Source organism: Rhinatrema bivittatum, chromosome 3 (genome assembly GCF_901001135.1).
Source record: "Rhinatrema bivittatum chromosome 3, aRhiBiv1.1, whole genome shotgun sequence".
NCBI classification, from domain to species: Eukaryota; Metazoa; Chordata; class Amphibia; order Gymnophiona; family Rhinatrematidae; genus Rhinatrema; species Rhinatrema bivittatum.
Genome location: NC_042617.1, coordinates 568,087,205 through 568,106,414, shown reverse-complemented (window position 1 = coordinate 568,106,414; position 19,210 = coordinate 568,087,205). Strand labels below are relative to the sequence as shown.

General features: G+C 45.6%; 1 protein-coding gene across 3 annotated transcripts in view; it reads left to right on the top strand.

The window, feature by feature from the left end:
- The first annotated feature begins 495 nt into the window (after nt 1–495).
- Nucleotides 496–19,210, top strand: part of LRP11 (LDL receptor related protein 11) — a 53,669-nt gene continuing 34,954 nt past the window's right edge. The window contains exons 1-4 of one of the 3 annotated variants that reach the window (XM_029596542.1): nt 496–1,281; nt 9,979–10,136; nt 12,740–12,881; nt 15,967–16,092. In XM_029596542.1, the coding sequence (XP_029452402.1) occupies nt 657–1,281; nt 9,979–10,136; nt 12,740–12,881; nt 15,967–16,092 (1,051 nt within the window). In that variant the 5' untranslated portion in view covers nt 496–656. The remainder of the gene's footprint in view (nt 1,282–9,978; nt 10,137–12,739; nt 12,882–15,966; nt 16,093–19,210) is intronic. The other 2 variants (XM_029596540.1, XM_029596543.1) reach the window with 2 other exon arrangements.

Below are 19,210 nucleotides of genomic sequence, written 5' to 3'. Positions count from 1 at the left end.
AATTTTATAACTTTTGAGGTGACGGGTTTTTTTGTCAAGGGAATGGAATCCCGTTTCTGTTTTGTTTTCTTTTTCATTTGTATTGTTATTTATTTCATGTTAAAAAAAAACCAATGAAATAAAGCAAAATAAGCCACAAACGAAATGACAAAAATAAATAAATAAATAAAATAAAAACGAAATGATAAAACTAAACATCCCAACTACCAATCCAGGAACAGTAAAGAAAAACGAAAGAACAAACGCAAGATTTGATTGAAAAATATAAATAAAAAAAGCGACTGCAAACAGCCCTGCCTCCTCCCGACACTCCTCCCCGAATCCTGGTGGGGGTCAGCCTCCTGTACTCGACCTTTGCCCTGTGAGCGCTGTCCGCGCTGGCTGGTGCTGAAATCGGGGCTGCCCTCCCCCCTGACGTCAGGGCCGGGGGAGTTCTGGGTGGGGGGGGGGGGAGCTGTCACCCGCCGAGGTGCTGATCCGCAGGGTGTGGGTGGGGGCCGTCGGTGTCTGCCCTCCCACGAGCGGGCGCGGCCTGCGCTGTGCAGGGGGGGCGGGGAGGGGGCCGGCTGCGTCTCGCCCCTTCCCCCTCCCTCTCTCTCTCTCTCTCGCGCCTTCCCCGCCGCACATCCCGGGCCGGGGGCAGACTCCGGAGCTGCATGGCCGAGCCGGCGGGCTGTGAGGCGCTGCGGGCCGGCGGCGCTGCGCGCTCCGCTCCCTTCCTCCTCCTGCTGCCGCCGCTGCTCCTCGCCTCCTCGCTGGGCCGCTGGCCGGGGGCGCAGGGCCGGGAGCGGCGCGGCTCCCCGGCGCCGGAGCTCTCCGAGCTGCGCTCCCGGATCCTGGGGGTGGAGGAGCTGCTGGAGGAGTTTCGCCTGCAGCTGCAGCGCCAGGGCGAGGGAGAGCGGCCGGCGGCGGGGGAGGAGGAGGAGGGGGAGGAGGACAGCAGCGGGGCCGCCGCCGCCCCCTGCGGCCGCGGCCGCTTCAGCCTGGCCCCGGACTCCATCATCCGCGCCAAGGACTCGCTGGCCGCCGGCGCCGCCTTCCTGCAGGCGCCGGCCGCCGTGTCCGGCTGGCGGCAGTGCCTGGGCGCCTGCTGCGCGGAGCCGCGCTGCTCGGTGGCCGTGCTGCAGCGGCAGCCGCCGCCGCGGCCGGGCCAGGGCTGGGGCTGCTACCTCTTCGACTGCGGCGGCGGCGGCGGCAACGTCTGCAGCTTCTCGCCGCACGCCGGCTACCGCAGCTACAGCCTGCGGCCGGCGGCCGCCAACAGTAGCCGGCCGCAGCCAGGTAAGGCCACCCCCCCCGGGGCAGCCCCCCCCCTCTACCCGCTTGGAAATGTTTTGGGTTGTCTCCTTTGCGTTTTTATCTTTGTATTATTTCAGTTATTTCTGCTTTTATTTGAGAGGCAGGGAAAGGGGGGAATTAAAATATCCAGATTGAAACGAGTGGACGCGAACCTCTCTGACTTCCGGTTCACTCATCCTGCTGATATGTAGGTTATTATTTTATATATATATATATATATATATACACACACACCATTATATATAATGGCGGCTGCTTAGGATTCATGATTTATGATTTCACCCCTTTTTAGGGAGTACTTCCCTTGCTTCATTCTACCCTAAAATGCTGGAGCCGTCTAAAACGGGTCCTTTATGACTTTTCATTGGGCTGTAGCTTTCCTCTTGTAGATTTTTTTTTTTTTTTTTTTTGCCTTTGCCTTTGCAGACCAGCCTAGTATATACCTAATGCTATTATTCATGGTTACCATCTGTCAGGGGACCATAAACAAGGCAAACAGAAAAAGAAAGTGCCATTCCTTATTAGCAGTAATATTCTTGTAACTAGAGGTAGGTGGTTATGGAACAGATGTCATTTATAGTGGTTGAATACAGACCTGTAATGTTAGATTTCTGATAAGGGGAAGAAAATCATGCTGTGACATTAGAGCCGGAGCGCGGTTACGGAGCACGCGGTATGTAACATAATGGATATTTACAATACATTGACATTCTATAGATCTGTTCACAGTGATGGTTTGGAAAAGCAGTATCCCTACCAGGAAAGACATTAAGGCTTTTCCCTCATTCTTTGTCTATGGGTATAAATAATGAATATTCATATACTAGATAGGGATGGGACAGGGCAAGGGTTCAACTGACCTAATACAGCCAATCCTGATCCTGAGGAGAAGTCCATTACCTGCTATTGAGTTCACTTAGAGAATAGCCACTGCCATTAGCAATGGTTACATGGAATAGACTTAGTTTTTGGGTACTTGCCAGGTTCTTGTGGCCTGGATTGGCCACTGTTGGAAACAGGATGCTGGGCTTGATGGACCCTTGGTCTGACCCAGTATGACATGTTCTTATGTTCTTAAACTGACTTTACAATCTAGTCAAGACAGACAAACAGGGCACTTAAGAGACTTAGACAATTTCATTTATTATGGGAAATGGTTAAAACCAATGGGGCCACTGTGGTCCTCATCAGGAGTCCAAAGGCACACAACAATTACTAGCTTAAGCTGTCTTGGGATCCTAAACCTTCCTTGAGCCCTAACCTCCTCCAGGATCTCCTGTGTGGGGATGGGGGGAAGAGAGATAATATGCGTCAAGGCACAGGGCATTATATTCAAGTTTCAGACCCATTTACCAAAAATCACGCTGGACGCCATGATTACATTCCGACCCAACTTTACTGATGTACCGAGTATGTCTGACAAGTCCCATCTTCACACAGTCCTTTAGACAAAGTTATTTTATCTGGATCACTATTAGGAATGTGTATCAAGACAGAGACAATATCAATGACATTTTGTAGGTCATTTCATTTCACTTTTTAAAGGATACAATAGAAAAAAAACAAAATTTTGTGTTGCTTCCATCCTTGTTTTGTGCACACTATTTGCAAACAGTGCGCGCAGGCTCCCCCTGACAAACAGCTCAAACTGGGGATCTGTGGAGAGCCCCTGTCCCACCTCCCAGCCATCCCTGGAGGCAGCTGTTTCCCCCCCCCCCCCCCCCCCAAATATAATATTTTTAATAATAAAACCTCAGTGACAGGCCCCAACCTCACACCCCAGACCCTCCCTTTTGTTAAAAACACCTTCCCCAGAGCCAGCTCCCCACAGCCCATCCTAGCCCATCCTCCCTCCCCTGGACTTGCCAAATTCTCCCTGGTGGTCTAGTAGGGGCCTAGGAGTGAACCCACCGCTCTCAGACCCAGTGGTTACCACTTTTCAAAACGGTGTCGGCCATCCTTTGCTCCTATCATGTGATGGGGGCTAGCAGGGATGCACCAAATTGCATCAACCGCCCTGCTGGGCCTTCTACCGCCCATCCCATATCCCCTCATAATGTTAAAATGACTCCGGGATCCACAGATCAGGCCCCCCCTCCCCACTCACCATTTGCCCATTCTCATTTTTAAAACATCATTTTCCCATCTCAGATCCTGCTCCTATGCACTCATTGTGCATTTGTACTGAGCAGGTGACCCCCCCCACCACCACCACCCAGATGACCCCCCAACCCATCCCCTGCCCTCTCCTCCCCAGAACCCCTGCCAGGGGTGAGATACAGTAGTTACTCGCTCCTGCCACTTCCATCACAGCTTCTGACAGGAACTGCGCTGGAAGAGTAAGTTACCCATAGTTTACGCTGCAGCAGTGCTTAGCGCTGGAAGCATATAAACTCTGGATAGTTTTGTTTTTTTTGTACAAGAAATATGAAGGGGTTTTTTTTAATGTTCGCTGTCATTCTGTTTTTCCTTGAGACATATGTGAACAGAGTGAGTGTGTAGGGTCCAGAAAGGGATAATGCACGAGGCCTCTCAACAGACGTCTCTAAACAGAAGATACAAGTATTTGTAGTCGCCCACTAGCTAGTTGCTGCACAGTTTTCTAAGTCATGCATGGGAGTGAATAAAGCCCCTGTGCCTTTATAGGAAAAAGACAGAATCCCCCAGTAGGGAGGCCTGATGTATGGATACATCACAGGGAGTGCTGCTCCGAAATATTTGACATGTGGAAGCCACATCAGGGGGGTAAATCATGGGAAACATTGGTTGGGAAGTTCTGGGATATTTTTTGCCCTATGGAGCCAGCAGTACTCTTAGGGGTAGATTTTAAAAGAATGTGCGCGCGCGTCCATGTGCGCACGCTACCCAGCACGCGTGCATGGATGCCCAATTTTATAACGTGCGCGCATGTTATAAAAATTAGGGGTCAGCGCACGCAAGGGGGTGCACATTATTGCAACTTGCGCGCGCCAATGCCCGCGGTCTTCCCCAGTTCCCTACCCCCTTCGCCTGACCTTCCTACCCCTTCCCCCTAACCTTCCCATCCCCTTGCTCTATCCTAACCCCCCCCCCCCCCCCCCAAACCCTTGTCCTACCTTTTGAGCCTGCCTCAGGACAGGCGCAAGTAGCACATGCCAGCACCCTGCCGGCACACGATTCCCCAGCACAGCTGCAAATGGCCGCTGTGCTGGAGGCCTCTAGCCCCGCCTGCCCCCAGACCACCCCATCCCGCCCCTTTTCTTCAGCCCCGGGACTTACAAGCGTCCTGGGGATTTATGCGCGTGACCGGGCCTTTGAAAATTGGCCCGACGCGCGTAAACCTTTTAAAATCCAGGCCATAATATCCTTGTGGCATTTCGCTCCTTTGAGTGCTGTGGTCTTTTTCCTAGTAATACTCTCTTTATGAAATTTCTTGTTTTTAGGTAGGTGATATATATCTGCTTCATAGATAAGGCTTCACATTTTACAACAAATGACCATTTTCCATAATATTATCTACATCTTTCCACATAATCTCCAATAACATATTTCCTGAGCTCTTTCCAGCTAGTGATACAGAAATACTAGTTTATTTATTTATTTATTTAGCACTTTTATATACCGATTTTCCAGTAAGAATTACTAATCAAGTCGGTTTACATTCTAAACAATAACCATGACAAGAGGTTATCTAGCATTAAGTTATTAAGTTATCTAGTTATTAAACAATAACCATGACTAGTTATCTAGCATTAAGGCCAGCAAAACAATACACAAAGCAAGAAACTTTCAAATGGAGTACAGAAGTTGAATTTTTGAATCTGCATCTGTTTACTACAGTCTGGACCTTTTTCTGTAGTCTTTGACTCTCTCCCCCCCGCTTCCAAGGCTATAATGTTACGAAGTCATTCATTACTTCAGGCAGAGCTCAGTTTTGAAATACTTGTGCCAAGCTTGCCAAGTGCAGACTCCAAGGGAAACATCTTATATACAGGTGGAACGTTCTGGCTCTTACAGGATTTTAGCTTACAGGTCGGTTACGTGAATGAAGCATGTTATTCCCAGCCTTATTAGCCAGAGAGCAATATCTCTCTCTAGCATCCTCTCCGGTGTCGTCACCGCAAAGAGCAACTCTTCTTGCTGGAGTGCTGCAGAAGTCTTCTAGAAATTTTGGGGTGTGTCCCCAAGCAGGGGAGGATAAGAATAACCCCCAAGAGCTCTGGAGTGTATTTGTATTTTGCACTTTGTGCTCTCAGCTGGTGATCCAGCAAAAATGCTTTACTGAATTCTCAACTTCAGCAGCGGAAATAATTTTTCACAAGGATCTTCTTCTCCTCCCTGGCAGGATCACCTCTTGGAATGGGCTCTAAGGATTCCTTCGCTCTCCGGGTAACCTGTTTTTCCAGTGGCTCTGGTCTGCTACACTACAGGACAGGCTCCGCTCCTTACTTCTCCTTTGCAGTGGATGCTCTCTTCTTTCTCTCCCTTGTTGAAGTGCTGAATTGGCACTCTGTCCTCCTCTTGCCACGTGGAAGTACTGGGTTGGCACTTGGAAAAACTAGCTGGAATAGTCAGTGTACTCTCCTTGTCACTAAAAATACAGTGAATAGCTGCAGCATCCCATATCTCATACTGGAAAACCCCAAACCAATAAAAAAAACCCCCAGGTCTTTCTACCCCTGGAGATAAACCTTAAGTGTGAGAGCTATCTTCCTTAGCAGTGGGGAAACTCACCACTCCTTTGTTGATCTCCAAGACCTTAATCTCAAGGAGAAAAGCAAATGAGAAAGCTCAAATCTTACAATGTTTTATTCTGTATGTTGATTTATAGTTACTATGTAATTGCTGCAAGCCACCTTGACAGTATTTGGAAAGGCAGCCTATAAGTATTAAATAAATAAATACATACATACATTTACTCTTAAAATCAGGGAGAAAACTCACAAACCCCTTGCTCTGAGCAAGTGGCAGCTCCCAGGACACACACAGACTGGGCATTGTGTGAGTCCTTCCTGCAGCTCACTGTAGGGGAGAGAATATTAACTGTTCTCTTATCTCTCTTTTCCACTTCCTGTCTCAGACTCTCTTCCGGAACATTCTAGGGTTCTCTCTATACTGTGGCAGCCTCCCAGAAGGGTGCTGTAAGGAAGCGGGTCAGACCATCTACCTGCCCTCCTCGAAATGGGAGTAATTCTGTAACTGTCCACATAGCTTAGAAGTCAGATACCTGGGGAATTTTTTTTACCAGTTTTCTAAAAGAAAGTACGTATGCACTTTCTCCTGGAAAATTATCCCTCAAAAACTGCTCACATTAATTTACACCTGGTTTTTGGGGTTTTTTTTAGAAGAAATACACATACACTTTTGAAAATGCAAAAGCATGTAAAGCAAGCCCCTTCCCAACCTTACTGCCAGGAGTGCTTCTTGTCACGGCAGGTAAAATTACGTGCACAGAGCCACTACATGTAGGCCTTCTACCCACATTTCAGGCAGGCAGCTATCTAAAAGCCCACTTGCACGGGTTAAGCACCTATGGAAACGGTTTTGAAAATTACCCTCTGTGGGGGTAATTTTGTAACAGCGCACACGTATTTTAAATGAAACAGATAAGCTACACCAATTTTCAAAGGGAAAGCACTTGCATTCCCTTCCTTTGAAAATTACCCCACCGAAAGTACCCACAGCTGCTAATTTGAATGCAGATTTTTTGGGTCAGTAAAATGTATCCTCATAGTTTTAAAAATGCAAAAATATGGGCGTAAGTCCAAACCCCTTCCCAGCCCCTCTTCTCAGGAACATCTCTGCTTACTGCGGGATGTAGGCACGCACGTTTACTTTTCTGTTGGGTGGGCAGTTTTAGGACAGGCCATTCCCGGGGGGGGGGGGGGGGGTAAAGCACGGCCAGGGATAGAGCCTATGGAAATGCCTTTGGAAATCCCCCTGGGGATGTCCCTGTCGAAAGGTCACATCGTGTAGTAAGGGAACCTCTGGCTCCTTGCATCTCCATGACATTGTCCCATACGAACAGCATGAGGAAGAATCAGAAGGGCAGGTTCTTGTAACAGTGAGCATAAGAGGTTAAGCCATTTTCCTAAAGAAGGCAATTTTTGAAGACACTTACCTGGGTAAACCCTGATTTCCCTGGAGAAATCGGCCATCTGCAAATTGCCCTCGCTGAATTCAGCTAAAATTACCTACATAGTTGCTCAGCACACGCACTTTTATCCAAACTGAGGGGGAAGTATTCCCGGGGGCCTGCTAGAGGCAGGATGGGAAACTAACCCATGCCGATCACATTTTCCAATTTGTGCGCGTTATTTTCCGTACAAATCTGACCCGCACAAAAAAGCGAGTGAAAACGTCGGCAGGCAGGCATGTTGTACTTATGACAGTTTTCAAAAGCAAAGAGCACACATACTTTCCCCTTTGAAAATCAGGTTCAAGGACTGTGGACTTGGCACCAAGGCAGGCAATTTGAACGTTGCCCTACAAAATCGCACAGTAAGTGGTGGGCTATGTGGTTTGTTCCTAGGTCTCCAGATTTCAGGGCTCAGTGTTATCATTTCTGGGCTGCCCTCGGAGCAGTGTCACTGGGTATCTGCTATCTGGGCCGGTGGGGCTTCATTTTCAAAGTGCTTTGTGCTCATAAAACCCTGTTGCATGCACATAAATCTCATTTTGAAAATCAGCCCTGGAGCGGGGGGGGGGGGGGGGGGAAGTTTCTACAGGTATAAAAGAATGCACAATATCCTATTTCATGTATACTTTCACCTGCACAGGTAGACGTCCTGGAGGGTAGAACTGGGGTGCGGGAAAAATGCATGCACCCACTTCCAATTTTCAAAAGCATGCGCACAAATTACATCCAGAAAGTTACACTCTGCTCCGAAGCAGAGGAAATCCGTGCAGGGCTTGGGCCCGCTTTCAAGTCTGCAGAGCATACTTAGGTGCAAAAGTCCGGTACGAAAATTCAGGTTAAAATTTGTAAGCAGAAAGTCCCCGCAGACATTAGCCCGGTGCAGGCTGTTTGAAAATGAACCCTCCCGGTGGCTTAGGTCTCACTGCAATCTTCAGCAGAACAAAGCATTCAGTCACCTTCACGGCTAGCTGCCAGGTTATTTTCTGCGTTACCTTCTGTGCCAGCCTTGACTGAGTACCAATCGCTGAGCAGGCAATAGCTCTTCGGCTGGGAAACTTAAAAAAAGCCCATACGGTGAACCACGTGGGAACGACAAGTCAGCACACAACCACCCGAGTTCTCTGGATCAGTGATTCTCGACTCAGTTTCTCGGGATCTGCCTGGTCAGTCGGGTTTTCAAGGCACCCGCAGTGAGTATGCATGAGATAAGCTGGCAGACATCAGCCCGGATACTGGAGCCAGTGCTTGCACATCTTTGTGTACCAATCCCCCTCGCTGGGGACCTGCCAGAAGGCAGAGGCACACTGTGGGCCCCTGGGGCCACTTTTCTGAGCAGATTCCCTTTCTTCATCTTCGTTCCGGCAGAGAGAAGGATAAATCTCTGGGGCCCTAGGTTCTTGGGGCGTGGGGAAACTACGCGCAGGCTCTCAGTCTCCCTTCGGTTGATCTCACGGGAGTCCTCGCTGTTCCGATGCCTTTGCTTTATGGCAGCTTTGACTCTAAAAAAAAAAATACCCTGGACGCTTTGGTCGGGTATTAAACAAAAAAAAACTTACTGCAGCCAAATATACTCAAAAGCCCAATTATCAACAAAAATGTTCCAGATAATTTTCTCACAAAAATAAACAACCAAAATTGCCTCTTTCTCAGTTCAGAAAAATGTAGCTGAGTCAGTGTCCTTTAGGACAGCAAACACTGGGTAAAGACCCAAACCCGACTGAATAGTAGAGAGGGGGCTCCTGGTGGGGCTGGGATCGGTAACAGATGGATTTCTTGTTGTAGAAATCTCCCCAAAGTGTCCAAAAATCCAACTCTCCCTCTCCAAGGGCGGGAACCCATGGCTAAAAATTCCTCTCATATCAAGAACAAAACTCTTCTCTCTCCTTCTCTGTAGGAACTCGGTCAGGTCACTGCTGTCTGCTCTCAGCTGAGCAGAGGGAGTCACAGCAGCTTCCTGACCTCCCGAGGCAGGGGAGAAGATCCTCCTTCGGCAGGAGCAGGATCCCCAAAAGGCAAAACTCTCAGAAAAAAAAACAAAACAAAACAAAAGTAGTTCTTCTTAAAATCTCTATCAAACTCTTCTTCACTCCCTTCCAGACCATAGGGGGGCTGCGGGGCCTAGAGTAGGAACCACTTCCACAACTGTCCTTCCTCTTCAAAACTCTAACAAAAACACCGCCCTACGCCTCGTGCACCTGCTGCTTTTAGAGCGCACTGCTGACCAATCCCGTGAAGCCTGTGTGGAGGTGCCTGCAGGGAATGTCTGCAAATACCACATCCTAGCCTAGGCCTTAAGCTAGGGACAATTTACCTAGTGGGGACCTGGAGGGTCCCTACATATCTTATGCATATTCATTAAGGATATTCTGAGAGTAGACTAGATAGATGGGTCCTAAGGACTGGTTTGGAAACCACCATGCTTGGTCATAATAGCAACAAGTGGACTATAACAAAATAAAGCTACAATCAGGAAACAAGGAAATAATTGAAATTTTCAGTAAGCATGGATATTTTATATTTCTCCTTAAAATAACTAATTTATTTTTATTTTTTTTTTAAAGACAACGATGAGCCTCCGCACAGCAAGGCAGGACAAGATGTGGTGCTGCAACTGCCTGCAGACTGGGTCGTTTTGGATGGCCGGGAAAGTCTAGATGACCATGGGATCATCCGTTACGAATGGGCTTTGGTTCAGGGTGACCCCTCGATGGACATGAAGGTGCATACAGCAAGCCCATGAAAAACTCCATGCTCATTGTTTGCTCAAATAAGGTTGATGGTGGAAGGAGAGCGGGTGTAAGCCAGAGACGCTATTACTAATTTAAAAGCATGGGGATCCTTTCAAATTCAGTGAAAACCTTTTGACTTGCAAACATGTAAATGTAAGCAATAAGCATTACCTGAGGACTCTCCGGGTTTGACCCAGACAGTCTGGGAATTTGCATTAATTGATAGGTCTCTGAGGAAGCACAGGAATACTTGGGGCAGGGGCTTGCTGTATACTGTGAGCTGTTTTTTTTTGCAAGGAATGATATAGCAGGGCTTCTCAAGTTTTCCTAGTGACCCTCCCAGACCAGTCAGGTTTTCAAGATATCCACAAGGACTATGCCTGAGATAAATGTTTGTGCATTGGAGACGAAGCACGGTATATGCAGATATATCTCATACATACTAAAATATCCAAAAAGCCTGACTGGCTTTGAGATCACCAGGGTGGGATTTTAGAAAGCCCTGAATAGTAGATACAGTCAGTAGGGGTGGCAAGCACCGACTGTATGTGGATGAAACAGAAGACAGGGCCCTGAAGAAATAAAACATGCTGCATGCCCATGGCGCTGGAGGAAGCGAGGACAAGGGCTGGATACAGGGACTGTATCAGGTTGCGCTCGGCAGCCAGGAGAAAAGGCCTCCCTTTCTTTCATGCTTCCTCTCTGAGCTGGGACCGTTTCATCAGACAAGGAGCTGCTTGTCAGCCTGCACACTGGAGACATTTCACTGTATGACAGGCAGCTCTCTCCTTTACCATGGCATGGAAGTTTTACTTTTGAGTTCATCAGAGCAGAGAAAGAGGAGTTACACAAAATCAGGCTGAGAAGGGGAAGGGGAAACCGCCCAGAAAGATCCCAGCAGCTTCCTTTCCACGTTTTTGGCCGGCTAGTAGTGCACAGGTTTTCGGGCAGAGATGCTGGGCAGTGCAGGAGGTTCTGTGGAAAGTGTGTAAGTGTGGTGGTGGTGGTGGTGGTGGCGGCAGGGATGATTAGCAATGACGGTTGAGAAATGTTTTATTAGCTGCTGAAGTTGAGTTCTGTGCTTTTAACTGAGAACTGCCTATTTATGTATTTATTTATTTATTTTTGGTTTTTATATACCGATCTTCCTGCATTAGATACAAATCAAACCGGTTTACAAAGAACGTAAAACTTGCCTGTAGGCTCTACATTGAACCTTGAACATTAACCTTGAAAGAACCTGGAACAAACAAATTGAATTATGAAGCAATAAAGTCACAATAAGCAATTGATTCCATTAAATTGGGCTTAGATACTATTAGGTTGAAGCAGAAGATATGAAGTGTAAAATGATAGGAAAAAAGGGAGGAGAAAGGCAGAATACTACCAAAGGGTAATTGGAGGACTCTTCAAGGGAAATGAATTAGAGAAAAATGAAAAGTAAAATATGAAAGCAGAAAATAAAACAAGCCAATCTTGAGGTGAGGAAAGAACAGAGATATGTAGCGAAAAGAGGAGAGAATGTGTTAACTAAAATGCTGTTTCTGGAAAAGCTAGTACTTAGGCTGCCCCTTTTTTCTTACCAAGATCCCCATGGAAGGAGTAAGTGGGAGCAGAAGAGGTCCCAGGTCCTGGTTGATTTCTGGAGGGCGGAGAAAGGAATTGGAGGGACCCGCGAAGGTCTCAGTTGGGCTGGGTTCAGTCAAGTTGGCTAGGCATAGGCCCCTGCGTCTTGGTGAAGAGCCTGGGAAAGCCCTGGTCGGACTCAGCTCAACCCAGCCGCATAGGACCCAGCCCCAGCTTGGTGGCAGGTCTGTGGGGCTTTTTTATTACTATTTGCCAAAATGAAAAATGCACAAAATTTTTCAGGTTTTTCATTAGAGATTTGCATTCATTTCAGTAAACCTAACCAAAAGAAAGATGGGTTGTATTGGTTTGGAGTGCCCATTGTTTACATGAATGCATATCCCTAATTCAGACTATTGTGTTGTTTATTGGATGTCTGGCATGGAAATTGGGAGTAATTAATCCAGTAATGGTTGCTTGATTGACCAGTGTCTGTTTTCCTGGCTCCTGGATTTCTCTGTTTAAAGAGAAATAATTGTTGCTGGTTATGCTGTATTTTAGGCACTCTTCTTTAGTTACTAGGCTGTCTTAGAAGTACTAACCAGCTGACTAGTAGCTTAATGAAAATAAAAGTACTAGTTGCTTAAGCATTGTACACTACAGCACTTGTTTCCTTCCATGGCACAGCCACATTAGTGGACTACACCCTTGGTTGTATGTTAATAATGCAACAAAGTACTCTTGGTACTTTCCCCTCAGACTTCCACCCTTGCTTGTGTGCTGGTATGGCAGAGCGCACATTTAAACATGAGCCAGGGAACAAACTTATAACATGGATAACTATTTTTGTAACATGAGAGAGTTCATTCACCATAATTTGTACCCATTGTTCTACTAAAACGATCTGTAAGATGCCCCATTTGGTCATTATCTATATGTGAGTGCTTGGTGGGAGGCTGTTTGAGAATCCAGTCACTAGACTCAGGTTGTATCATTAAGAAATCTGCTGGTTTCTCTTCTTGCTCAGGTGTCACAACCAGGAACTCTGCAGCTATCTCACCTGCAAGAGGGAACATACACTTTCCAGCTGACTGTGACTGATTCCGCTGGCCAGAGGAGCTCCGACAATATCACAGTCACTGTCCTTTCTGTCAAGCATACTGGAGCAGGTGAGAGACTGGTAGAAGCTTAAGAAAGGAGAAAGCATGGCTGGCCTGGTAGCTCAGAGACAGTGCTGTGTACTGCCATGCAGAGAGACCTGTGCTTGATTCCTGACTCAGGTCTTCCACTCCCCGGGTCAGCTGGGGACTGGGTTGCTGTCAGGCAGCATTCACAGCCCCCTGGGGAGAAGGTACTTTCAGAGTCCTAGTTTTTGTCCAATGTCGACACCTAGTGGCCAGATATAGGGCCTACGATTGCAGGGTAATGGAAGGAGCCCTGGTGCAAGGCCACCAGCTGAGAACTGTTGCTGTAATGACTGGAATAAAGTCGGGAGGGGATACAAAATAGGGAAAAATTCCTGGGTAGTTGTAAATGAAGGTTCATGGGGCTAGATCCCAGCTCTGGTGCCAACTGACCTGGAAGCCCAGAGGGGCAGGAGGAAACTGTGGGTTCAAGAAAAAGGGAAAAATAAAGAAAAGCCCAGGCCCTCAATTCAATTTTGACCGGTTGGGAAGGTGCCTAGTGGGCCATTGAAGGCCTTTTTTTTTCAAGTATCTTTAAGGACCAAGTTTTTTCAAATGTAAGGAATATGAAAATACCCCAACATTTTGGGATATTTTCATAGCAGGCCATTCACTGCATTTTTTTACATTTGTTCTAAATGATTGCACACATCTATTTGCGTGTATACAAGAAGCATGTGGGAGTATAGTGCTTGACAACGATTTCTACCTTGAGCAAGATTATTTAACTTCCAGAAGAAAAATCAAAACAACAGGTCTGATTTGGTCTTCTCTGTGGTCAATATGCAGATGGTTATCAGTAACTTGAATCATCAAATCTTTCTGGAAAATAAACCCCCGTGTTCAGTGGGGTAGTTATAAACTGGCCTTATTTCAGCCCGTTAAAGCCAAAATGAAGAACATAAGAAAGAGCATAAACTCTGACAAGTTAGATGTGAAAGCATTAATAAGGCAGGACAAAAGAGAATTTGAAAAGAAGCTTGTTAGAGAGGCAAAATCTCAAAATATAAACTTTTTCAAGTATATTTAAAGCAATAAGTCTGTGAAGAGGTTGGTGGGACCACTAGATGACGGAGCGGTAACAGGAGCACTGACGGAAGAGAAGTTCAGAGCAGAAAAACGAAATGAATTCTTTGCTTCGACTTTTACTCAAAAGGGACAATACCTAGGCCAGAAACAATTTTTGAGAGCGATGATTCAAAGGAACTAAATCAAATAATCAGTGAACTGGAAAGGCATAAAAGAGCAAATCCACAAACTTAAGCGTTACAGATCTTCAGGTCCAGATGGTATAAACCCCAGAGTTCTGAAGGAATGCAAAATTTAAACTGCATATTTATTCTTAGCAATCTCTCATTCAAATCAGCTATGATAGCTGAGGATTGGTGGGTGGCCAACGTAATGCCCATTTTCAAAAAGGGCTCCAGAGGCGATCTGGGAAACTACAGATCAGTGAGCCTGACTTCAGTGCTAGGCAATATAGCAAAAGCTATTCGGAAGAATGTAATAACTGGCCATCTGGATAGGTAGACTAATGGGGGAGAGTCAACATTTAGCAAAGGGAAGTCTTGCCTTCCAAATCTGTTAGATATTTTTGAAGAGGTTAACATAATGCCTCTGTATTGATCCATGGTATGACTATGACTACACCTTGAGTATTGTGTGCAGTTCTGGTCATCCCATCTCAAAAACAATAGAGCGGAACTAGAAAAGCTACAGAGAAGAACGACAAAAATGATAAAGGGGATGGAACAGCTCTTCCCCCAGAGAAGAGATGGCTAAGAGGAAATACCATAGAGGTCTATAAAATCATGAGTGGGGTGGGATGGGTAAACATTGAACTGTTAATTTACCTTTTCAAATAGTACTAGGACTAGAGGCACGCCATGAAACTAATGGGTAGCAGATTTAAAACAAATTAGTGAAAGCATTTTTTCACTCAGCGCTCGGTTTAACTGTGGAATATGTTGCCAGAAGATACGGTGAAAGCAGTTAACATAGCTGGGTTTTAAAAAGTTTTAGACAAATCCCTGGAGGAAAAGTCCATAAACCATTATCAGCCAGGTGGACTTGGCAAAATCACTGCTTATCACTGGCTATGAGTAAGAAGGATTGGATCTATTCTTTGGGATCCTGACCTGGATTGGCCACTTTCAGAGACAGGATGCTGGGCTTGATGGACTTTTGGTCTGACCCAGAGTGGCATTTCTTATGTTAATCTGTTGACCTCAGACTTCCATTTTCACTCTGCATCCTGATATACCCCCGAGATTAAAACATGGATCCAGAAGATACCCCTGCAGAAACCGTGCTGCATCCTGGTGCGTATATTTCTTGCTGTGTTTCAGACCCAGCATTGAAAAGACTTGATTCCAAATATCTTCCTGTCGCCTCAGGTGCTTAATAATTCACTAGCACCTTGGGCTACTTTTCAAAGATTGATTAACTATTATAGTCTCAGTCAGGAGCAGTGAGCCTTGATAAAACCCAGAACTAGGCACTGGGATTGGAGGGTATGCGCTAAACATATATGATGTACAAACATTTGCTATCTAAGATTTCCCTGCGACATATTTTGACCTTGTACTTAAGAGCAGTGCTGAAACATATGGTAGCATACAAAACAATCCCGTATTACAAAGGTCTAGAGACATCAAGGCTGCCGAGAAGAAACGATTCTCGTGTGAAGGTACAGTGTCAGCACATTACCGAACTTTTAGGTCCTAGTCCCTTGTGCTGTTTCCCTCGAATGAAAAGTACTGTACCCTGTAGAATGATTTTGAAATGATATACTAAAGTTTATATAGGAATGGCCTGGGGAAGGGGGATTTAGCAGCAGAGGTCAAACCACTGAGCAAACCTATATATATAACTGGATTCTTTTAAATCTCTCATGTCTCACTCAATTTTGTTTTATCTTTTATATATTGTTTTTAATTGGTAATTTCTGATGAAGCTGACCTTTGTGTGATCACATTTACCAAGTTTCTATAGAAGGCTAAGATGAAAACGGAATCCCAGGTACAATTCCCAGTTTTGTGACCGGATGAGTGTTGTTATGTTATAATAGGCTGTCCGGGAGACTGCTCACGCTATCAGTTCACCTGCGATGACGGCTGCTGCATTGACATCACATTTGCTTGTGACAGAGTTGTGCAGTGTCCCGATGGGTCTGATGAAGCCTTTTGCCAGAGCTGTAAGTAACATGAAGCTAGCACGCTTCGGAAAGTCCGAAGGGAGAAAATGAAAATGTGCTGCTTTTTCTCCATAAACAATAGGTGGTGTTCCTTCTAAAGAGAGACAATGTAAAGTTTTGGTATCAGAACTCTGTACAAGATACATGGTTTAAGTTATAGTTATAATACAAGGGCTTTGTGTGTTATCTCTTTTTCTGACTACAAGCCTGGTGTCAGAGCCAGATGTTGCAGGAGGGCAATGAAAGTGCCTGATTTGACAAGACCCAGCATCACTCTCTTTATCTTCAAAACGTTTCGTGCTTTTATTTTTTTTCAGGTTCCTGGATAGGTTTTTGCTTTCCATCTTTCTTCACCCCATACAGTGCATCCCGTAAAAAGGACCCAGAATTATATGCATAAACTCAAGGTGGGGAGGAGAGATCTTTTTTGGGAGGTTAAGAGGCAGGCGGTCGCCGAAGGAAACAGATGGGATATATTTTCAGTTGCATGCCTATCTCCAAAATTAAACACATATTTTCAAAGGGGCACAAAACAACCCAGATTTCAAACATAAAATAAACTTGAGTTTGAATATTGGGATGTTATATAACTAAATATATACTCTTAACTTTACATGTTACAAATTGGTGCACAAAGATCTATGTGTGAATGGCATGCTATTTCTGTGCATCACCTTTCAAATTTCAAATTACATGTTTTAATCTATTACACAGCCCTGGAAGGACTCTTCTCATATTAGCTAAAGTGGATTTACACTTACAGCTGGCTAAAAATACCTGCATAAGCACATACATACATAAGTGTAGATTTTTAAACGAGCGCGCGGGGCACATTTGTGGACGTTACCCAGCGCGCACAAATGTACACCCGAATTTATAACATGCGCACGCTGCCGCGCGCGTGTTATAAAATCCGGGGTCGGCGTGCACAAAGGGGGTGCACACTTGTGCACCTTGCGCGTGCCGAGCCCTAGGGGAGCCCCGATGGCTTTCCCCATTCCCTCCGAGGCCGCTCTGAAATCGGAGCAGCCTCGGAGGGAACTTTTCTTCTGCTCCCCCCCACCTTCCCCTCCCTTCTCTTACCTAACCCACCTCCCAGCCCTAACCCACCCCCCACCCCCCAGCCCCCCACCTTCCCCTCCCTTCTCCTACCTAACCCGCCCCACCTTATTTCAAGGAGTTATGCCGCCTCTGCAAAATAGGCTCGGCGCATGCAGGGGCAGGTTTTCGGGGTTACGCGCGTAACCCTTTGAAAATCTACCCCATAACCCTTTATTTTAGCTGTATAATAGCTGAGTAAACCTTTTAAAATTACCCTACAATGTACTCTGTATTTAGGTACCTTCATTTTCAGATTTTATTTTATTTTGCCTGGGAATTTCTATGTTAGAACAAAAATGGAATCGGTGGAGAATGACTTTTCCAGTGCTTTTTCTCCTGTGTATATATCAAAGTCATTTTTCCACTGACAACTGTTGTTATACCACTGAAATTCCCAGGCAGAATAAAATTAAAACTGAAAATGAAGGTCCCTATCTGTATATGCTTGAGAATCCTGCAATATTGTTCATCGATGTATAGACAGATAAACAATTTCTAGCATATCCGGTATCCTAATAGGATCCTGGTGCCTTTTACATGGAAAGAGCTTCAGGAAACCTCATGCAACCATCTATGATGCGTGTAAATACACTGAAAGCATGAATATAGCTTCCAAAAGGATAATGAAGCGAAGAAAGAATGGAATGACTGAGATATAGGGACATGAGGTGGCTTGCCCAAGATAACAAAGAGACAGTGACTCACTGGTTATTCACAGTCATTCTGCAGTTCTGTGGCATCTGTTAATATGTTTTTTAAAATGTTTCTGAGACTCTAAGGCAGGGGTGGGCAATTAATTTTCCCATGGGGCCACATGAGAAATTGGGATGGTTTTAGAGGGCCGGACTAATATAATTAACTCAGTTCTCAATAGCCCTCCTTATGAAAAGACAGCAGTTTACCACCAATGTATGTCCTCTGAGAAAACACAACAAATAAGACCGATACAAACGCTTACATGCTAGCAAAATATCTCATCTCGGTAACAGACACAGAACCGACCTAACATACTCCCAGGATCTGTAGTAATGCACATAAACTAATCTGCACACAGTTACACCTGTATTATGGAATACACTCAAACAGGAGCAACCCTATCTATGAAAAGGCAACACTACAAATATTACATCAGACCCTAAACACCAATACACCTCTTATTAGGAAAACAGAACTAACAAGCAGCTATAGATCCCCAAACAGAAATAATTGTAAAACTATACTAATAAGCAGAATAAATGTTTCTAAACAGCTATGAACAGAATAACATCCAACAATTAAAAACTCATAAAAACTATTAAACATTCTCCAAACACCAATAAAATATTTCAAAAAAGCAGACATCATACAATTAAAATGGCAGTCAAGAAAAATAAACTTAAAGCCACCTTTACTTACCCCCTCCAGCAGCTCTCCTTCTCCCCTTCCCTGCAGGCCATGGCACACACCAGAAGCAGCAGTAGAAGCTAAGCTCTATACTTATGGTCCTCTTCCTTAGTGCCCATGTCTCTCACACACACACCATACCAATCATGCCCCCATGACCAGTTTCTGTCTCTCACACACCAATCATCTCCCAAACAGTCTTTGGCACACACACACCAGTCACCTTCCTGAACAGTTTCTCTCATGCCATACACACACACACACACACACAGGCTTCCCACTCCCATGTTCTACTTGCATATATGGTCTTCTCACTCTCATAATCACTTTCTCTGTCTCTCTCTCTCACCCACACACACACACTCACTCACCAGTCTCTCACTCCCATGCTTGTTCTCTCCACATGCACAGGCTTCTCATTCCCAAAATCACTTTCTTTCTCTCTCACACACACCAGTCTCTCACTCCCATGTTCTCTTTCAGATATACCGGCTTCTCCCTCCCATGATGTGTCTCACACACACCCAGGTTTCTCACTCCCATGCTCACTCTTCACATGCACAGGCTTCTCATTCCCATAATCACTTTCTCTCTGTTACACACACACCAGTCTCTCTCATTTCCATGCTCACTC